Source organism: Ahaetulla prasina, chromosome 1 (assembly GCF_028640845.1).
Source record: "Ahaetulla prasina isolate Xishuangbanna chromosome 1, ASM2864084v1, whole genome shotgun sequence".
Taxonomy (NCBI): domain Eukaryota; kingdom Metazoa; phylum Chordata; class Lepidosauria; order Squamata; family Colubridae; genus Ahaetulla; species Ahaetulla prasina.
This window is the reverse complement of record NC_080539.1, coordinates 336,282,728-336,302,076: the sequence shown is the minus strand read 5'-3', so window position 1 is coordinate 336,302,076 and position 19,349 is coordinate 336,282,728. Positions and strand designations below refer to the sequence as shown.

Genomic DNA, 19,349 nt, shown 5'->3' with positions numbered 1-19,349 from the left:
CCAATGATTTCTAAGAAGAATGGCGGGGAGAGGAGGTGGGAAATGAGTTACTTTCATTTTCCCGCCAATCAAAATTTATTATCCCGCCTCCCCCGCTAGATATTTTGGCCTGCTCTTTTCTCTCCTTACACGCCCAGTCCTGCAATAGGCGAGAGAGGCCAGGGGAGCGGCTTACTGGATTGGTCAGTTGCCTTACGGAGAGGACTGGAAACCAATGGCCGCGACGCAATTCTTGGGCTGGAGGGGGGCGGAGCAAAAGGCGAATGAGGGCAAACACTGGGTATTCGACGGCGAGGGAGTTTGTGTGTCTATGTGCGTGTGTTCCGCGCGCGTGCGCGCGGAGGTGCCGTGGTTGGTTTAGCGGTCGCCCCTGTCGCTCCCCTTCCCCCCTCCACAACCCGGGCAGAACCGTCAGGTGAGAGGATTTTTGAGTCCCTTGTTGTCGTCGGTAAAAGGTAACGGGGAGGCCTGTTCTGTCACACCCTCAACTCGTGCAGATTATTTTACAATGGGCCTTGACTTGGCCCATTTCCTCGTCCCTGAGTACTGGGGGTCCCCTCTCAGTCCGAAGGATCGCCACCTGCGTGCGTTGTACTGGACAGGGCGATCCAGACGCGTGATCTCTGCCCGCCCTTCCTCTTGCCTCTCCATAAGATCACGCCCACATGGTTCCGTGTTGATTAACCTGGAAGAAGAACCGTCGCCTCTCCTTGGTTGTAATCATTGCTCACATTTACCTCATAGTTGTCCTCCCTGAAGGGACAGTAATCGTTGCTCTTTATGTAGCATATAGGATCTTTAGAAAAGCCCAACAAAAGGTATATGGAACGACAACTTTGATTGTGCAGCCTGAGTTCATCAGTTGCAGTTAAGTTTGGAAATGAGTCTCGTCCCTTGCAGTTTGGGACTCTTCCTTTCGATAAAGGTGTACTGACAGACCAGTCGAGAATTTTTTTCTGCCATCTCCTCAGGGCCATCACTTTAAAATTTAAAGGTTAAATTGTTCTAAGCGTTGGCTTGTTTTCGTTTGTATTTGTTTGTAACTTCCCTTATCTGTCAACCTATTAAATTCTGCATTTCCAGAATGCAGAAATAATTTCATAAATAAAAATTCATAAATAAAATCTCAATTTACTTGTACCTTGTTACTGATCTTTATAATTGTATTTAATATTTATGACTTCCAAATATTCCATCACACTCTTAGACCAACATAATATCTTCACATTTGCCTGTCTATTCTGCCTTTTGATTTCTTCTTTTGTCAGCGACATGCCAATTTTAGGTCTCCTTTTTTTACCAATTCTGGTTCTTTTTTTTCTTAGTCTTTCTTTTTAGTTAACTCACTTTTTCTTTACAAGAACTTCCATTGTAGCTTTCTCAAACATTCTTCCTTGATCTTGATGTGAATGCTTTTCTTTTCACTTAACCTTATATTAGTAGTATTTAGTTTCTTTTGTTTTGTGTATATAATACAGTTCCACATCTGGATCAGCTATTCTACTATATCCCATTCTTCTTCCAAATGTATACTAAGGGTTAACAGTCTTCTAGAGAGGCTTTGGACTTCAGCTCCCATTAACCTCAGTTGTAGTTTAAAATATTTGGAAAATAATCTAATACTTGCTGTGTGTGATTGAGGTTCATCATAATTTTTCTGCTTATCCATTTTGTAGCCTTGTTCACATGATAATAATCATGTTTGGATTATTATGTGATAGTTTTTATTTTCCTGTGTCGCTTTATAGTCTTCTTACTTTTTCTGAGAAAAAAAATGTCCTTTAGTAATATAATATTAATCTTTTTGATAATTGTTATAGAAGTAAGTATTTTTAATAAATGGGTTTCTCAAATTTGCAATAAAAATTTATGTACAGCATGGAATTACTATTTTTAAATCAATTTGATGGACACTTTGTAAAACATCTTAATGGAACATTACTAACAGCAAGAAAAAAATGGTAAAAATACTAAAAACAATGCATTTTGCACTTTCTTGAAATGCATTACTGACATTTTTAAATGAGTGGATTATTATCTTTATGTTTTAGTAAGCCTATTTCCAGTTCTTTATGCAATTGTTGCATAATATAATTTTGCTGTGTGATGCTTATGGAAAATAGATTAAGGTTATTTTGTATAGCTAACATGGTGTTCTGTAAAGGTATATCTGATAGTATATGTCATTTTTAACCATTTTAATGTTGTTAAAAGTCCTGATAATTTTCAGGTATAATAATAATTAACATAAAAATTATTTTTGCCAACTCTCTTGGAATGGCATTGCATACAAATAGTATGCAGAAATGCCAGTTTCTTCCAGTCTACTAGCCTCTTTGTGTTCACTCTTCCTCTTTTTAACACCCTCTTTTTTCTCACTTTTTGATATCACTGTAGATTGCCAAAGAAGCGGCAGTTTTTATTTGAAATTTGATTTGCCTACATGGAAGGACTTTTGAAATTAAACCAAAGTCATAGGAAATTAGACCAAGATATATGAACTGTCTCTCCTGTTTCATATAAAAAATTAAGATGTGCCATTGATTTTGGAAAATTATTGCAAATTTATTCTTGTTTGTTTTTTAATTTATACATTTGGTCAGACTGTGTTTTTATTTACATAAAGTAATTCACTAAAATCTCTCCATTGTATTGTTTTTATTTATAAATTTAAATGCCACCCATTTCACTATTGAGTGATTATGGGCAGATGATGATGATGATGAGCTGTCATAGACGGCCAGATATTTATATTGCATTTGGCATTTTTACCCCTAAAAATGTAGGATCCCTATTGAGTCCTTCCCAAGGACTTGGGATAGTCAGAAGTTATTTTATAATGAATGGTATCATCACAGGTTGTAAGCTATTTTTATTAAAGCTGCCTTTTGCAATTGACTGATGATTTGTCACTGATATTGCTATTAAAGCAGTGCTCCAGTTTTTGGGGATTGCATTTCAGGCCACTTATTACTCTTGGTACTATCTACTTTCTTTTACTACTGCGACTATACTTTTATTTGCAGGTCTTCGTATTTTGTTATGTTCTCATTTCTTTCTCTTCTATTCTGCTGTCTCTAGTTACTGTCAGTTCCACTATCCAGACTTTTTTATCTTTCTTATCAACAATAGTCAAGTCTGGGATATTATGGGTATAATGTGGTACAAACTTGTCTGTTTGAATTCTAAAAGCCCAGAGCATTTTAGCTTCTTCATTTTCTGTTACTTTGCCTACTTTATGGTCCCACTAATTCTTGCTTGTAGGCAGTGATATTTTTTGCAGATTCTCCAGTACACCATTATTGTTTTTATTCTAAATTTATTGTGGCCGCTCTCCCATAAGCTATGAAACTAATCCTGTCCTATTTTTATCTAATCAACTGGGTGGGAGAGGGATCAAACAAGCAGTTAGTGGTCTTTACCTAGCTACATATTCTGCCTGTCTTCTCAAGTTCTTCATGATGAAAAGAATCTATTTTTACACCATAAAAGATTACTATTCTTACCGCCCTGTGACTTGTCTTAAAGCTTGAGACAAGGCAATTCAATTCAAGGCAGTTCTAATTGATACTATCTGCAAAGAATGATAAAGATTTCTCACAGTGAAGCTCCAATTATTCTAGTTCCCCTTCACTAACATCTAATGAATAAAAATATAATAAATGCCATCTAGTCTGCACAGATACAGTGAAAGCTGCGAAGTGAATTCTTTTTGCAGAATATATTCTACGGAGTACAATGAGGCTTATGATTGCCCCATTCCATGTTCAATCTGATCTATGAAGTTTATAGATAGTAAAGTAAGTTTAACATACTTTCATAGAGTAGATGGTGTGAAAAAAGGCATTAACTCTTCTATTATTTCACAGTAACTTTCAAGTTGTTAAGAGGGGATTTAGCTGATTAACAAACAAATCTCATACTCCTTTGTGATAGAATTAAGAATGTCAATAAGATTAAAATAAATACTTTTTATTTCACAAATATATTTCTGCTTATGAAAGGAAATTGAAGGGACAGCTTCACTAATGTATCAGTTACATCAGCCTGAGTACTAATTTTGGATCTTGCAAAATATAGTGACTGCTTTTCCCGCTTAAGTTCCTGCCCTTCTTTGCAATAGTAGCTAGGCAATAAATTATAAAATATACTTTAAATTGAGGGACTGTTAGCTAAAAAAATCAAAGCTGAAATCTCTTTCAGGCCAGCATACTTATAATTTAGTTTCTGAGAACAAACAGAATGACTTCCAACTTGTGTTTTCCATTTTTCCACTGATTGATTGCATCTGAATTATAGCCATAAATGTATTGCTAATCTAACAGTAAAGCACTTGCCTTTTCAAAAAGGGAACAATTTGGAAACTGTCTTTTGGTTGAAGGAAATGCTTTTTTTCATGGCTTACTTGGTTACCCAACTCCTATTTTCAAAGCTCAGTACAGTCTTTCCCAACATGATGTCCCCAGATTGGTTTTTTGTATGTTTATTGGAATTGTGGAAGTTGTAATCCAACTCATCTGGAGAACATCAGGTAAAGGAAAGTTGCTTTCCAGCATTATTTTACATGTTTCACATTATGTTTCCTAATTGTGATCTCAGAATTTCAATCATAGTTTTTTGGGGGGAGTTATTATTGCCCAGTTTTGGTGGTATATTGCTTTTTAATTGTTATCAAATATCCTTTCAGAAGATATTTTTGAAGGAAGTTTTCTGTAGTGAAACTTGTTCACTTTGAATTAAGCCTCAAGTATGGAAAAAGAATTGAAATCTAAGATTACATTCTTATTCAAATAGTTTACCTGTATATCAATTTAGACTCTGAAAAGCTAGAAATGTATATTGGAAAGGGTTGGGAAATTAATTGTCAAAGATTTGGAACGGGTTTCAAATTTGATTTCATTGAGGCCGCATTAGAGTTATGTTTGACCTTGGGGGGCCAGGATGGGCATGGCCAGGGAGGGCCATTTTTGCTCCTCTTTCGCTGGCAGAGGGCTGCAGGAGGCTGTCCTGGCCTAAAATGGGGCCCTGGAGTGGGGGCGCTCACGGCGTCCCTGAGTTCTGTTTTCACTGGCAGAAGCACTGCAGGCCGGTTCTTTGCTGTTTCCAGGGTGACCCCGCAGGCCAGATCAAAATACTGGGCCTTGAGTCTGGCACCCCTGATTTAGAATAATTACATGCATACAGATTTTTTTATTTTTGTTTTCCCTTCCCATTTGTTTGTTATGAAATGTTAAGTGGTACTTGATGGTCTAGTTTTGAGTGTAGGAAGAGCATAATCTTCCGTGTTAGCATATGTGAGAACATATGCACCAAGACAAATTCCTTGTGTGTCCAATCACACTTGGCCAATACAAATTCTATTCTATTCTATTCTATTCTATTCTATTCTATTCTATTCTATTCTATTCTATTCTATTCTATTCTATTCTATTCTATTCTATTCTCATTCAGTTTATTTACAATCATAACATACTTACATGAATTTATCTTACAAAAAGCCATATTTTAATGTCTGATTTTCTTGTAACTCTATGAAAGACTATTAATCTTTCTAAATGAAGTGATACTGAACAAAATATATTAATCATGATATGGCATAATAATTCACACTACTTAAATCTTGATACTAGAAACAGAATTAATAATTCCATGTGCTAGAGTACAGGTGATGATATGATGTATTATAATATGATAATTCATGGTCTCCTTATAGTAATTTTTCATGCTTGGTTTCTTGTGTTCAGTGACATTCAGATAATTGAAGTTTTTAATTTTCCTGAACATCTAGTATATAGAATTGCTTTTTTCTTATAAAACTATTTTTACAAAGAATAGTACATAAATGAGCCTACAGAGTTAGGAAGTATTCAAATTCTTTAAGATAGTAAATAAAAGGAAGAAGTAGAGCTATTTACTTGATGAAATTTCAGTCAAATCAGTCTCTTTGTATTTGTGCATATGTGTTTTAAATGCAGATAATGATTAAATCTTGTGATATAGGCCAACAGCCATGGGCTACAGCAGATATTATCTAGTGACAATTATGAAATCTTTCTTCCAGAAAGAATAAGATAATCAACAACAGAAAGAAATTATGACTAATTTATTGAAGCCATTGAAGAGTTTCAAAAGAACCAATATGCATTCTGTCTATTATATGAGGAATTGGTCAACTCCCTTATTCTCCCTCCGTGTATCAAAACTAAGTCTGAATTCTGATTGTAATGAGACTGTATTTAGTCCTTAGACATTACCCTGGGCTTCTTTGAGACTACCCAAGAGTATTACATGCCTTGCTCTTCCTCTTGATATTATCTTGATTAATTGACCATATCTGGGGAAGGTAACTATGGTGCTGAATTGCCTTCTATTGTACTTGACTCTCCTGACAGTGAACTGGTGGAGTCCAAAATATTTGGAAATAGTTTTGTAACCTTTTCCATCCTGGTGAGCATCAACAACTATTTTTCAGAGGTCAACTTCTTTGTTCAAGCCGTACATGTACGTGTTGTGAAGATCAACATGTGTATGTGGAAGCCATGGTGGCACAGTGTTTAGAATGCAATATAGCAGGCTAACTGCCCATAGCCAGGAATTTGATCCTGACAATTCAAAGTTGACTCAGCCTTCCATCCTTCTAAGGTTAGTAAAATGAGGACCCAGATTGTTGTAGACATTTGTAAACCACTCAGAGAATGCTGTAAAGCACTATAAAGTGATATATACCTAAATCTGTTATTGCTATCAAACTTTGATAATGCACCTTTGTAGTTTTTGAGATACTATATTTTGAATACTTTCATATTCAACAAGCTGAATATACAGGTTAAACATTCACTTTTGTTTGCTTGAGTATTTTTTTTTTAACTTTTAAAAATACTATCAGTTCTTAAATACATGAAAATCCAGTTGCATTTGGTGGATCTTTGTTTCAAACAGGAAACAAACGGCTGTGGAAAATATCAAAATGAAACCACATTTTCTCGAAGCATTAAAGCAACTACGTCCTTTGCTTAGTCTTTTTATCATTTTTGCATGTATGTACAGGTAGTCCTTATTTAAGGACTGGCAATTCTGTTGCTAAGTGATGTGATTGTTAAGTGAAATATTACAAGACCAGACTTATGGCATAATTTCCATTACAGTTGTTAAGCGAATCACCCATGGTCTTTAAGTGTGACATCATACATGTGACTTATGACTTACTGCCAGCTTCTCATTGACTGTTTGTTGGAAGTTGCCTATGAAGCTCACAAATGGCTATCAAGTGATAATAAGTAAACAACGATAAGGGCAGGGGAGGAGTAAAAGAAGGAACTCAATTGGATTTTACTGTCGTCATTGGGCTTGGGTTTGATAGGAATACTGTGACAGTTATAAGTTGGAGGACCAATCATAAGTTTGAAATTTGCTGAACGGGGCAGTCATTAACGGAAGATTACCAGTACATGTATAGTTGGTTTTCTGGTAGTTCCTGTGGAAATTACTTATTACGCACACCTGCAGGGACAATTGGGCTATCTTCACAGCAGCTTTAAATCATATAACTGGTTTACTTTTTTGAGGAGATGTACTCTTCAGATCACCTCTTTTGAATGCCCTGTACAGTCCAAGAGAGTAAAAAACTATTTTTCATTAAAATTGGTAAGTTCCTGTCAAGAATTTTATTCCTGCCACTTTTATATACTTTTATTGTTATTTTGCTATAATATAACCTCATAGTAAGTTTTTCCAAATTCATTTAAATAAAGTCAAATATATAATTTTAAAGAGTTAATTAACCTTTCTTCATTTCCACTTTCTTTCACCTTTAATTTGATAAATATTGAAAAAGGAATCTTATATATTGATTAAAGAATGCAGCGCTTATTTGACTGTTATTCTCTTAAAGGTAGAAAATGGGGAAAAAAAGCCGAGTGAAAACACAGAAGTCAGGTACTGGAGCTACAACAGCTGTCTCTCCAAAGGAGATATTGAATCTGATTAGTGAATTGTTACAGAGTAAGTATATTCTAATTTTTTTGGCAGGGTAAGGGAATAAGAATCTACATGGAGAAGAAAAAATGTTCAGTATTTGAACATGGAATCAATGCCTGTTTAGAATATTTTTGTTGATCAATTGCATGTAAATTTTCTATTTTCCAGGTTCTGATATTGTGTCCTGAAATATTTAGGGAGATGTTTAGGTTTTTTAGATTTATATTTCAGTATTTGGAATGAATAGAATTTATTTTTACATTTGTATAATAATTTTCTGATGGATATATACACATTTATAGACACACACAATTAAGCTTTTGCTTATGCTTGCAGAATGTAGCAGCCCAACTCCTGGTCCTGGAAAAGAGTGGGAGGAATATCAGCAGATCCGAGCTCTTGTTGAGAGAATTCGTAAAAAGCAGAAAGGTATGTGAATAAAGCAGTAAGAAGTAGCATTGAAATAATATTTAAGTGCTTACTGTTGCCTTAAAAATAACAGCTTAAGTAAATTGGTTTTGAAATGTATTGTTTATGTTGTATCTATGTTATATTTTTTCATCATTCTCAGTTGCCACTGTTGCATTTGTGAAATAGGTGGCCATATAAATAGATTTAAATAAATAAATTCCAAGCAAAATCGGACTCCTTGGCTTTCTATGATGGTGGGTTTTTTGCCTACATTTCAATATTTAGTTACATGGCTAGGTGACATCTTCTGTGCTAGAAAGAATTGGTTTTGCTCTCTGTTTATGTACACTAGCTTGTCCTATCAGAATTGATAGGGGTATTGTTTTATCTGTGACTGTTACTTGATCAGGCTATTGTTTATTGTGTATCCTAATTTCACAAGACTTAATCTTCAACTGGGAAACTGTAGGCATTCCAGACCAAGCTAAATCCACATACCCTATGGCTGTGATAGCAAACGTATGGCCCACGTGCCAGATGTGGCACTCGGAGCTCTCTCTGTGGGCACATGCACAGTTGCCCCAGCTCAGCGCCAATCACGTTTCTCTGTCACGTTTCACTCAATCAATTCCAACTTCTTGTGAAAGAAAAATGTTTTGGTCCTTCAGCAGCCTACGGAGCTGGCAACGGAGTCAGACAGCGATGAGGCTGCGGTGAGGCCAGGCCCATCGGGAAGTGATTTGCAGACTCAAGAGCCTCCAGAGACTGATAGTAGTGAGGCAGAGGAACAGAAGGACCCTGTTCCTAATGCATGCATGAGAACAGCTGCCAGAAGGCAAGAGCAGCTCAAGTAGAGAGGACAACTCGGGAGTAGGGTCAAGAGATGATTGGGCCCTCCCATAAGGCTTAAAACAGACCAGCACCGGCATTTCAGCTTTGCCGGAAAACAACATTATAGCTGCATCTTCTGCTTTGTATACATCTTTGTTTTTGTGGTTTCTGGATGTTTGCCAGGAAGGGCCTTTGGCAGTTTGCCTAATTGGACTAAGGTTTGTTAGATAACTGAGGAATTTGTGTTGGGAGGCATTTGTTTTACTTTGAGTTGAACGACGCTGGGAATGAAGTAATTCCCAGCTGTTCGAATAAAGTTTGTTTTTCCATGGACTAAGTTTATTATTACCTACTTGGGCCTGGGTCACAACAAAAAAGATCTTGCGAAGTTGGAATTAATTGAGTGAACTTTTTCACTTGCGAGCTTCACAATGGGAGAGACGGGATCCGGTTGTTCTCCTGAAGCCCATTATGATGTGGAGCCACTATGTGACCCTGCGTCGGCTCAGCAAAAAAGCAGGGTTTTTTCCTGCAGAGCTGCCAGTTTTGGGATTCCCCGTCTCCCCACCGACCAGCTGAGCTTCAGGCACTTAGCTTGGCCACCTACTAGCTCCACCCCACCCTCTGCCTCAACGAGTGGCACGCAAAAGTTCAGCTGGGCTCCTCAAGAAATGGAGTTTTTAGAGGGCCGATCTAACACCCAGGCTGGCTACAACACAAATGTTCATTCTCAGCTTTGAGATTCCTAGCTGCAATGGGCAGCAAAGCTAGGTTCGTCCTCCTGCGCTGATCCGGCAGACAAAACAGAAAAAGGTGGAGAATAACAGTCCTGTTGCCAAGGTATGCACGGGTCAGAGGGGGACAGAAATTCCAACTTCAACCTCCTGGTGTGGCACTTTGGGCGAAGTGTTGGAGGGAAGCACCACTGGCTTGCATGTGCTTTCTCCCTCCCCAGTCTAGCTTGACACAGGTGGGAGAGCAGCTCACATTGCCCTTCAGGTTAAATTGCCGTATTGGCACTTTGCGATAAATAAGGGGGTTTTGGGTTGCAGTTTGGGCACTTGGTCCTTAAAATGTTTGCCATCACTGCCCTATGGTATACCTAGTAGACAAATCAGCCATCAACAGGTACATAGAGATAAACAACATTCACACACCATTCAAAAGAGATAATTAAAAAGCTAAAAAGGAAACAGAAAGACCAGAACTCCACCTCTCTAGCAAGGAGGATCAAAACCATGATTAAAAGACAAGCAAGCAAGCAATAAACAATACTCTAACTGAGGAGCTACCAACTCAGAGAAACAATCAAGTATGAAGCAACAGCCTAATCAAGAAATAAGGCGAAAAATCACACCCTCATCAACACTGACAAAAGGTAAGGTACCGTATATAAACAAGCCCCATTTCCTTCTAGCAGTAAAGATGTTCCCATGCCAGGTAATGAAACGTCTGCAAGAAAATAATCATGTTCTGAGAGCACCTGCGATGCCACAGTTCAATCATGATAGATAGATAGATATATTATTGAAAATCAGAGTCATTAATGACTATTTATAGCAGTATGCATATAATTTTTAAATATTTGTAATAGATGTTGAATGAATAAAACTTTTAACTCAAAAAAATATATCAAGAGTCATTAATGAAATGTATGCCAGTATTCTCAGACATACTATTTTATATTTAGAAAACACCTAGTGCCATAATAAAATAATATTTTGAATTTTCATTTACAATTTGTAGTTGTAAATGGGGAAACATTTTCAAAAGATATTTCCTAAAGTGCATTTAAAAAGGTACATAAAAGAATGAAAGGAAATTTGGTGTTTTTCAGCCTCACAATGCTCCACAAAGGTATTGACAACGCACAGTTAATTATTTGTTTTTTTTATCCAAAAGTTATTGTCACTTATTAAAGCAAGGTTTTATTTTGGCAGGGACCTTGTTAAAAATCTTTGTTTATTAGTGGATTATCTGATTTATTATCATTTGCTAGTAGTGATTATAATGAAATCAACAATTTATTTCTAAAGATAAGTGTATTTATATATTTATTTTTCTTATTTATGAAGTTTTAAAAAGTTTAATCAAAATGCATATTGAGTGCGGAGAATTTTAATGATCAATTTGGGAAGTAATGTTCTTTCATTTTATATAGTGAAAAATTATTCCATCTTAAGTGTTCACTAAAGGATTCAACATGCATATTCACAATTTAAAAGGCAAGCAGGAGAATAGCTTGAAATTGCTTCTTTGGAGGTTTTCTTCACAGTTGTGCATGAAAATATTTTGTCTATAAAAACTGAAAATTAATAATGTAAATAAATATACAGTACAAAAGTTTTAATATTTTTACTCAAATTTCAATTTACATTTCTTTCTGTGTGTAGAAATATATGCATATTCATTTACCCAAGGCACCAACCTCTTATATCCTAATAATCAGATGGTCTCTGTTCAGTTTTGCTGATTACTCTGTCCAAGATAGCATTGGAGGGAAACTATGTAGAGAAGGAATGTTCCTGCTTGCCTTTGCTGGTTCCAGGAGTCCATAGCTCTTGATATTACTGTATATAAGTGAAAAGTCTCTATGGCAGTGATGGCAAACCTTTTAGACACCGAGTGCTCAAACTCCGTGCGTGCATGCCCAAACTGAAAAGTGCGTGAATGCATGCATTCATGCATGCATGCATGGACATGCGTGAATGTGCACATGTGCTGACATGCACATGCGCAGCAGAGACCCAAAGACCAGCTGGCTGGTGGGAGGCGGGGCATCCTAACACGCAGCGCAGCAAGAGGTAAGATCTTTTTCTTTCGTGAGCTTCTGTTTCGTCGTTTGCAGGGAAACAGAAGCTCACGAAAAAACGCCATGGAGATCTGACCTGGGATGACGGCGTGTATGCCAGCAGATAGGGCTCTGCATGCCATCTCTGGCACCTGTGCCATAGGTTTGCCATCACGGCTCTATAGTATCTGCTCTTGCAAATGGAACTGCTTACAATCGCCCTCTGCTCATGCTTAACCATTCCCTCTCCCTCCCCCGCACCAGTCTGCAAAGCCGGAAAGATTGGGATCACTGTTGTAAGGGATAGGAGATCATGTTCCTGAATTTCCAGCCAAATCTTTCCCATCTCAGACAGCATATTTGGTAAAACCCTAAGAATTCAGTTTAAATACATCAAGGAGGATAGAAACTCAGACTCCATTTCCTACAAGGCAATTGGCTGTGGGAGACAAGTAATGTATTCCTGTATCTGCAGGGAATACATTATATTGGCCAGGCTCAGGGAAATTTATCTGTTTGTTTGTATTCTCTTTTTAATATTTTTACAAATAACTCAAGGCAGTGAACATAACATACCTTCCTCCTATTTTCCCCATAATAATAACCTTGTGAGGTGGGTTGGGCTGAGAGAGGGACTGGCCCAAACTCACCCAAGTCAAAGAAATACATTATGCTGGCCCATTTGACTCATAACAAGTAGCTGCCTGGTAGCATTAACACTTATTTAGAGAATCAGCTACCTCAATAGCTCTTCATGGATATTTGTGGGGAAAAACTGTGGTCAGAATCTTCTTCTTTCCAGTAACATTAAGTTGATGCAGCCTTTGGGTCATCTGTTACACGGAAGGTGCCATCAATCATTCTAATTGTCCCTGGAATATTGCTAAAGTTGATCCATTTCTATTGCCTATCAGGTGATTGAGAACGGTACTTGGATTTAGCATGTTGTGCCCTTCTAGTCACCAAGGTGGATTTACCAGTACCTCCTTAGGAAGAATTACATATAAATAACTACAGCCACTCTGAGGGAATGTTTATGTTCCTTAATGTCTACTGTACCAATGTACCTTATTGTTATGTATTGAATGTTTGTTGATAATTACATCAGTATGTATACATTTGGATTTTGAATAATAAACCTCGTTTTGATTGCCTTTTTGCTGAAGTCAATTCATGGTACAAAAGTGGGATAGCTTCTTTTGGGTGACAAAATGTTTAAGACTTGCTTTCTAGTAAGAAGTGGAGTTAATCCATTCATGTTTAAGTCTTTGTCAGTCTTTGTTAATTCTTTCCATTATCAAAACACAGATTCTGCCTCTGCATGCATTACAGAAGTTGTCCTGTCCAATTTGTTTATTAATTCCATGACTGAATCAATGAACAAGTCACACTGTCATGGCCCCAAATTAGCAAGGTGCAAAGTTGTAATACTTCTGTATGTAGATGAGGCAGTTCTTAACTATTGTTGTCCAATAAGGCTTGGGACGGCAATGAATTATATAATCCAATACCGTACACAGAACAGTTTGCCACTTGCAAAAATCTAAAGTCATGGTTATTATTCCAAAGACCAAAATGCAAACACCTTTAAATACTTGAGAATGCTTTTTCATCCCAAGGAAACTGGAGGGACTGTTGTGATTTATTTATTTATTTATTTATATTTTTATACCGCCCTTCTCCCAAAGGACTCAGGGCGGTTTACAGCCAGATAAAACAGAACAACAGAATAAATACAAGATAAAATAATATTTAAAAAACTTATTAAATTTGGCCCAGATTAAAATATATTTAAAACAGTAAAACCCACTAAAAAATTAGAAACCAAATAAAATCTAAAATTCTATGCCAATCCTGTGCGAATAAATAAATATATCTTCAGCTCGCGGTGAAAGGTTCGAAGGTCAGGAAGTTGGCGGAGTCCTGGGGGAAGTTCATTCCAGAGGGTGGGAGCCCCGACAGAGAAGGCCCTTCCCCTGGGGGTCGCCAGCCGACATTGCTTGGCAAACGGCACCCCAAAGAGTCCCTCTCTGTGACAGCGCACGGGTCGGTGGGAGGAAATCGGTAGCAGTAGGTGGTCCCGTAAATAACCCGGCCCTAAGCCATGGAGCGCTTTAAAGGTAGTAACCAGCACCTTGAAGTGCACCCGAAAGACCACAGGTAGCCAGTGCAGCCTGCGCAGGAGTGGTGTCACATGGGAGCCACGAGCGGCTCCCTCTATCACCCGCGCAGCTGCATTCTGAACCAACTGGAGCCTCTGGGTGCTCTTCAAGGGGAGCCCCATGTAGAGAGCATTGCAGTAATCCAAGCGAGAGGTAGCAAGAGCATGAGTGACCGTGCATAGGGCATCCCGGTCAAGGAAGGGGCGCAACTGGCGAATCAGGCGGACCTGATAAAAAGGTCTCCTGGAGACGGTCGTCAGGTGATCTTCAAGAGACAACCGCCCGTCCAGGAGAACACCCAAGTTGCGCACCCTTTCCATCGGGGCCAATGACTCGCCCCCAACAGTCAGCCGCGGCTGCAGCTGACTGTACCGGGGTGCCGGCATCCACAGCCACTCCGTCTTGGAGGGATTGTGCTTAAGCCTGTTACTCCCCATCCAGACCCGTTACTCCCCATCCAGATTATATCTCCAATTGATATGAGGTTCTTCAATAGTCATCAAGCATTTTTTTAAAATGAGAGGCAGATTAGTACGAGCCGTGTTAAAATTTTTCCATGCTACAATCTTGGCCCAAATACTGTAAGGAACCCTTACCTCTGTTTTGGGAAGAATGCTCATGTGAGACCAGTTTCATGACAGTCAAGTGACCCAAAAGGCCAGTTTCATGCAAAAGTTGTAAATCATGTCATGTGACCATGGAGTGCTGCAACTGCCTATAAAGGGGAACTGATTGCTAAGTGCCCAAAATGCAATCAATCATTTGACCACAAGTGGGAGGGGGACTGCCACATCAGAATTCTGGAACCAGGTTGTTAATATATTTTGGGAGGAGTCCATGATAACTTCAAATGGTTGTTAAGTGACCAGTCATTAAGCAAGGAGTACCTGTACCTAAAGTTGAGGTTAGTGCATTGAGGCTAATGTTAAACCATTAGCTAAAGCTTCAGTTCTTCTCTCAAGTTTATGTCCATTAATAATGGAATTATTTTCATCAAATTGGAGTAACGTCATACACAAAAACAAATGATACAAGGGTATCAGCATTCATATGATCTTTGGCGTTTGTTTGTACCGAACATGCACTTCTGCAAACAGGAAATAATATTGAATTCTACCTACATTTTCCAAGTTAAGCTTTTTTTCTAACTTAGATATAATATTTTTCCCTTGACATTATATATTCTAAGATTCCACATGAAAAACATGTTTAGAATATGTATTCTATATATAGCTATAGAACATATAGAACTTATAGAACATTACAAGTTGTTCCTGTAAATAGCTTTCACTCCCAACACTTTCCTTTCCTTTCCCCTCTCCTTTCCCCTTTCCTTTCCTTTCCCTTCCCCTCTCACACAAAAGAGTCCGAATGTATTATTTACTGTACAGTGTATAGAATTTATAATCTTACATGGTTAGGATTGCTTACATTACCCAAACTAATATACACAACTGAACCATTTTCATAAACTACAACTCTGTAGCAGCACATATCCACAATAGATAGTTCTCATTTAATGATGGAAAATGACTACAGCAATCCTTGCAGTCCATGTTGTGTTGTCAAGCAAAGATTGCAGATCATTAAGTTCTTGTGGCTTCCAACAAGCAAAGTCAATGAGGAAGGTGGCAGGAAGTTACAAGTTCTGGCCTGCTCACAAACAGGCTAGTGTGCAGATAAATGGCTACTATGGAGTGAGTGAGACAAGAGGTGGGTGCTCTGAAGAGTGGGAAGCTGTGCATGTGACTGCTGCAGTCTGGCACTAGTATGACCACATGTGGGGTGGATGTTCCAAAGGATGAGAGGACGTATGGGTGGCTTCTGCAGCCATGTGTGAGTTCAGTTAGGCAGAGAACGGGTGCCGTAGAGTGTGAAAGGGGAAAGGAAAGTGTTGGGAGTGAAAGCTATTTACAGGAACAACTTGTAATCCTCTCTACTGGCTTCTCCCTTGACCTTACTTGTGGGAAGCCAGATGGAAGATCACAAACAACAATCATGTGACTGGGATACTGCAACCAGTATAAGCTGGTTACTCCTAGATTGCTCACATATCATGGGGTTGTTGAGGCAGTTGGGACTTTGAAGACTGGTTGTAAGTACTACTCACGTAGACTATTGTAACTTTGAACAGTTGCTGAATGAGTCATGATTAATAACTTACAACTGGTTATTTTATGAATTATGGCCCATAAAGCACTTCCAGCTGTCATAAAATGTGCTGCTGCTTCCCTGCTGTCACAAGTCAACTATTGATGCCAATACTACCAGCTCAGAAGTACATGTAGTTTACTTGCATATACACTGAGGATGCACTCTTGAGTTTGTTACATTTTCCACATAATAGTGATAAATGAATAATGTACATAGGCTTACTAATAGCAATTTGTTGTGTATTTTTGTCTCCCGTTAAATGTGAACACAGGTTTATCTATTATATTTGATGGGAAAAGAGAAGATTATTTCTCTGAATTAATAAAATGGGCCGGAGAGAATGGTGCAGCCACAGATGGTTTTGAAGTAGCTAATTTTGGAGAAGAGGGTTTTGGATTAAAAGCCACACAAGATATAAAAGTGAGTAAAAGAGATTACTTTGTTTTTTCTACTTACTTATTTCTAAATATTTAATCCTGCTTCAATCAAAATAAATCTGAATGGCTTAAAAAAGTAATATATCATAGGTAACCACAGAGAAAAATTTGAGATTCCATTCCTATTCATAATTTTGGAAGGAAAGAATACCATGAAAAATGGGATTTCTTAAAATCGGATATTTTAAAGTTGAATTTCAATGTTGCAATCTTGGGATGCTGCAAGATTATGATTGAAATGCTGGTGATTGCCTATGTATGCCCTCCTTTGCTTAAGGGATGGCAAAAAAGTGTCACAATATTTCATTATGTTTGGGTAGATTTGCCAGCTTTTTATAATTGTCAAAAAACTAAGTTATACTTCTTCTCTTCCAAATATAAATGATGACCCGGGGCATGGCACAGAGGTGACACAGGCAGCTGGCAGTTCAAACCACTGCTTTATTGCTCCAAATTTCCCCCAATGCTCCCACATTTCTGGCAAGTCTCAGAGCAAAGTGATGACACACACACACACTTACTTCCAGCAACCTCTGGCTGCAAATAGTCCAACCCAACCCTGTGAGCACAATGACCGCAAAGCAAGAAATCCAGCAAAGTAAGTTGAGGAGTCCAGGAAGCAAAGGAGCAAGGCAATTAATCCAGAAAGCCAGAAAGAATGGAAGGAATCCAGGAAAATTCAAACGTTGGCACTCAACACTCCATGAATTCAGCATTTGTTCCTGACAAATGCCTCTCCGCACAGTGTCTCCTTAAGTCTCAGTCCCCAGGTGTGCCTTGTGAAGAGGGGCAAGGTGCTCTCCTACCGAGTAGTCGGGTCAGTCTGTGCTGTTCTCGCCTTCTCTCCACTCTTCGTGCTCGAGGATCATGTGGGGGTGGTCCTTGCTCTTTGCCTGAGCTCTGTCATTTTCACTGCTTAGCTTCTCTTGATCGTTCTGCCCTGTTCCTCCGTGTCTTCAAGCCTCCTAATCCTGAAAGGCCCTGGCCTGATTGGGCCTGCTCCTCCCCATTTTCCTCTGAAGCCAACAAAGCTTCCCCCTCTATCTCTGTCAGCTCCAGTTCTGGCTCTTCTTTCTCCGCAGATTCCAACGGGGGCATGACAATAACCAAGTTAATTTACTGTGAAATATATACTTATTTTGGTCATAAAAAATGTATGTCGCTTACACTAGTGCTTACAGTTTTGGCAGATTTTTCAGAAATGGTATTAAACACTAAACATTTACTATATTTTTTGCACTATAAGATGCTCTGGGCCATAAGATGCACCTAGCTTTTGGGGAGGAAAGCAAGAAAAAAAATATCTGCCTTTGCCTTCCAGCATCCATCGGTAGTCATCTAGCTAGTGTCCTTGCAGGAAACAGCCTGGTCAGCTTCAGCACATTGTCACAGCCTGATTTAGCACGAGCAGCTGATTGGCGGTTGGATTGACCTCCCAGAATACTGCCAATCAGGTGTTCGGGGATTGCCTCTGGCATCCCGTTTTCAGCCTCTGCATGTCCTGTTTTCAGCCTGTTCCAGGCAGTGGGAATCATTGCTGTCGCCGGTGGCAAACTGCGGTGGCGATTGGCAGCAATAGGCGGTGGTGGTGATCCTCACTGCCTGGAATGGTCCAAAAACGGGATGTGCAGAGGCTGAAAAAGGCGTGCGGAGGCTGAAAATGGGGAGCATGGAGGCCAAAAACAGGGCACACGAAGGCCAAAAATGGCCAAAGGGTAGGTACCAGCAGGTGGGGAACCCTCGCTCTATAAGACGCACAGACATTTCCACTCACATTTTTTGGGGGGAGTGCATCTTATAGACTGAAAAATACTGTAATTAATTTATATCCCACTTTTATTATTATTCAAGAAAAACATCTATTAGGAATCTCATCCTGTATAGAAGTGGGCCTAGGAATTATTTGGCTCACGTAACTAATATTGGTCAGTTCACCTCATAAATTTCATTATGTCCATGATGAATATAAAAGTCAACATACAGAAATAAATAATACAAATATTAAATTTTAAGCAACTAATTATTTTAAGAGTTGCTAAACATACAAGTACATATTTAGTATGATAGTACTTCTCTTCATGGAGTCCTAGGAAGGAAGCAATGGCAAACCGCTTTGAAAAACTTTGCCAAGAAAACTGCAGTAACTTGTCTGGGTAGTCATTAGGAATCAACACTGACTTGAAGGCACACAAACACATACCTCTCTTCATATATTGATTTCAGAGGGGGGGAAATAGGGATTTTTGCCTTTTCAGAGATGTCATGCTCCAAAATGCAATTAAAATCTTATATATAATGTCTAATTTTTTTTCAAGTTCATTGTTCTATTGCATTAGGTCTGAATGATACATTTTAGAATATAGATAATAACGGAGTACAGTGTTATTTATTCCATTAAAACTAGAAATAGTTAATGCTGTGATCATTTAGATAAATTAAACTTTTAAAGATGAGTCTATATCAATATTATATATGATTTTTAAATTTGGACCATAACTCTTCCACTGTTGTGTTGCGACTAGTTCTTTAAAGTTTTCTATCCACTTTATCATGCAGTTTATTTGTTCCCCCTCCATATCATATCTG

The 19,349-nt window shown here is 38.4% G+C and overlaps 1 protein-coding gene across 2 annotated transcripts in view; it reads left to right on the top strand.

Moving 5' to 3' along the window:
- Nucleotides 1–244: 244 nt before the first annotated feature.
- Nucleotides 245–19,349, top strand: part of SETD3 (SET domain containing 3, actin N3(tau)-histidine methyltransferase) — a 58,423-nt gene continuing 39,318 nt past the window's right edge. The window contains exons 1-4 of one of the 2 annotated variants that reach the window (XM_058162665.1): nucleotides 245–415; nucleotides 7,892–8,001; nucleotides 8,314–8,406; nucleotides 16,598–16,746. In XM_058162665.1, coding sequence (XP_058018648.1) covers nucleotides 7,899–8,001; nucleotides 8,314–8,406; nucleotides 16,598–16,746 — 345 coding nt within the window. In that variant the 5' untranslated portion in view covers nucleotides 245–415; nucleotides 7,892–7,898. Of the gene's footprint in view, nucleotides 416–7,565; nucleotides 7,645–7,891; nucleotides 8,002–8,313; nucleotides 8,407–16,597; nucleotides 16,747–19,349 lie in introns of those variants that run through there. The other variant, XM_058162666.1, reaches the window with a different exon arrangement.